Source organism: Tamandua tetradactyla, chromosome 11 (genome assembly GCF_023851605.1).
Source record: "Tamandua tetradactyla isolate mTamTet1 chromosome 11, mTamTet1.pri, whole genome shotgun sequence".
NCBI classification, from domain to species: domain Eukaryota; kingdom Metazoa; phylum Chordata; class Mammalia; order Pilosa; family Myrmecophagidae; genus Tamandua; species Tamandua tetradactyla.
This window is the reverse complement of record NC_135337.1, coordinates 102647646-102648984: the sequence shown is the minus strand read 5'-3', so window position 1 is coordinate 102648984 and position 1339 is coordinate 102647646. Positions and strand designations below refer to the sequence as shown.

General features: G+C 37.5%; 1 protein-coding gene across 1 annotated transcript in view; it reads right to left on the bottom strand.

Annotated features, from left to right (window-relative positions):
* Window positions 1-1050, bottom strand: part of LOC143649340 (vomeronasal type-2 receptor 116-like) — a 9043-nt gene extending 7993 nt beyond the window's left edge. Inside the window, 2 exon segments of the mRNA XM_077119440.1 lie at window positions 49-201; window positions 903-1050. Of these exon segments, the coding sequence (XP_076975555.1) occupies window positions 49-201; window positions 903-1050 (301 nt within the window).
* Window positions 1051-1339: the final 289 nt, after the last annotated feature.

Here is a 1339-nt window from a genome sequence, read left to right as displayed (position 1 = left end):
CTGTTTGTGTGCTCAGATGGAAGCCAGGTGCTATGAGGTATTTCCTACCCCTGGTGAAAATGTGGGAATCCTCTGCCCAATATCCCATGAGAAACTGAATCACGATAATAGACATGTGATATTGGAAAAATATTCTCCACTGCTCTGGTCTTGATATGACTGCAACCCTTGCTGACAGCTTGTTTGCAGCCTTGGAATGACCTGTAATATAAAAGTAAAATGTCAAGTTATCAAACAAGTATACAAAATGCAATTGTTTTCCAATATTGTCAGCATATAATATTAGGAAATAATTAACTTTGTATGGTCATTCAAATTAGTAAAATTGTATATCTCAATGCACAAAACCCCAAATGAAGTCAAAGATATATATAAAGAAAATAAGTAATTAACCTTAGAGACAAATTTTTTTATAAGAAAATGTAATAGTATCACAAAGGTGGTATCAAAGTTCTAATTCTTTCTAAATTACATGAAAAATACAATGCATTTTCATGTATGAGACATATATTGACTCATTACATTAGAGTCTGAATTTTATATGGAGATTCCTCACTACTTAGAATCAGATTTGGAGTAAATATCAGCTTCCTCCTAAAACAAGGTAAGATCTATTGAGGATATTGACATTTCTCTTCCTCTTATTCTGTTAATCTTAATTCTTAGAGACATAGATAACATTTGCCAATTTGACTAATTTTCTGGTCTGTCCATTGAGCTCTTAGGCCATAGAGCAAATAAAAAATCAACCTGTGATCTATACCACTAGAGATTGCTGATCCTAGGTAGGTGGTCTCCACAGGTGTTCTCTCCACCCAGACTCATCATCTGCCTTGGGAAAGAGTCTGTCCATGCCTGAGTTGGTCTTTGTGTCAATCCTGAAGTGAGCCTCAGCCTTTTACGTATAGTGATGACATTGACCACACATTCCTCAGTCATGTCCCAGCAGGCATGAGATACTGCTAAGTGACTGTTGTAGAAGATGATGTATTTAGATGTGACTGTTTGGAATACTGCTTCTTCATCATTTGTACAAATGTAGCCATTCATATAGCCGTATGGGTTGGGGGGGTCTCAAATACAATGTCTCAACACTGAGGGCTGAGGAGATTATGTTCTTGTTTCTAGGGGAATTTCAGAAGTCTCATTCAGAATTTTGCTTTTCTCCACCACTGGTCCTAGCTGCCATAGTACTGTCACTACCTTGGCAGATGATGCATCCCTCAAAATTTTTGATGTGTACTCCAAATGATCAATGCAGCCATAAGAAGCACAGAGTCCATGATCCAGCAACCTTTAGAGATGAAGAAGGAAAATCCCTCCCAGGGAGCTTCATGAA